Source organism: Perkinsus marinus, assembly GCF_000006405.1.
Source record: "Perkinsus marinus ATCC 50983 genomic scaffold scf_1104296966368, whole genome shotgun sequence".
NCBI classification, from domain to species: Eukaryota; Perkinsozoa; order Perkinsida; family Perkinsidae; genus Perkinsus; species Perkinsus marinus.
In genome coordinates, this window is record NW_003203932.1 from 1 (window position 1) to 827 (window position 827).

At 45.7% G+C, this 827-nt stretch overlaps 1 protein-coding gene across 1 annotated transcript; it reads right to left on the reverse strand.

Moving 5' to 3' along the window:
• Positions 1 to 130: 130 nt before the first annotated feature.
• Pmar_PMAR004968 (hypothetical protein) lies at positions 131 to 322 on the reverse strand (the record flags this gene model as incomplete). The annotated part of the gene is made up of 1 exon (XM_002769136.1): positions 131 to 322. A coding segment is annotated over one exon (192 nt), but the record flags the coding sequence as incomplete, so codon positions are not given.
• Between the last annotated feature and the right edge of the window lie 505 nt (positions 323 to 827).

Genomic DNA, 827 nt, shown 5'->3' on the forward strand with positions numbered 1-827 from the left:
GTGAACATAACCTCAGAAAACGGTTATGTTCACCCGTTTTCTGAGGTTGATTTTGTTTTCAAGATTAACCTCAGAAAATGGACATAACCATTGGTTTCTGTCCTTGCCCACATACTGACGATCTCAACCTTCACATCAACTTACCGGTCTTAGCATCTTTTCGCCAAAACGGCGCGGCCATATCAGCATGGATGATCTCGGGACGAGCCAGGCCGTAGCAGAGGAAATTGCGGAATATCGAGATGTCATTCGGCCCGCTGTCCCCAGGCACCGCGTCGAGCAAAGGCGACTTTCCCTCATTGGCGTACGCCACTCGATGACCCTACATAATAAACAGTGTGGGAAGATGTGCACATAGTCAATGTAAAAGTTCTCATAATTTTTTCGGAAATTCTTACTTGTTTCTGTACACTGCGTACGCAAATTTGTATATTAGTGAGAAAACTCCCAGAGCTCAGTTGAGGAAAACGAACATATATTCCTCCAACACTGGTCTATAACGACACTGGCCAACTGATATCGAAATTCTCTGCTTTTAATGAAGTTTCACCCTAGTGATGTAAAAAACACTAGTGAAAAATATATCTCACGACTACTGCATAGCGCCGCGAATATCGCGTTTTTCACCGAGTTTTACGCCACTTCACGTAAAACGGGTGAAACCCTAACAATGTACATCGTCTTACCCGCAACACTCGGATGTCGATATCAGAACCCATCACGAAAGCGCCGAAGTGCGAGGCCGTGAGCGCCAGCCCGCCTGTTCCCACGAAACAGTCATACCTAACGGGAAAATATGCACATAGTCCACTGTGGTGTTGATGAAG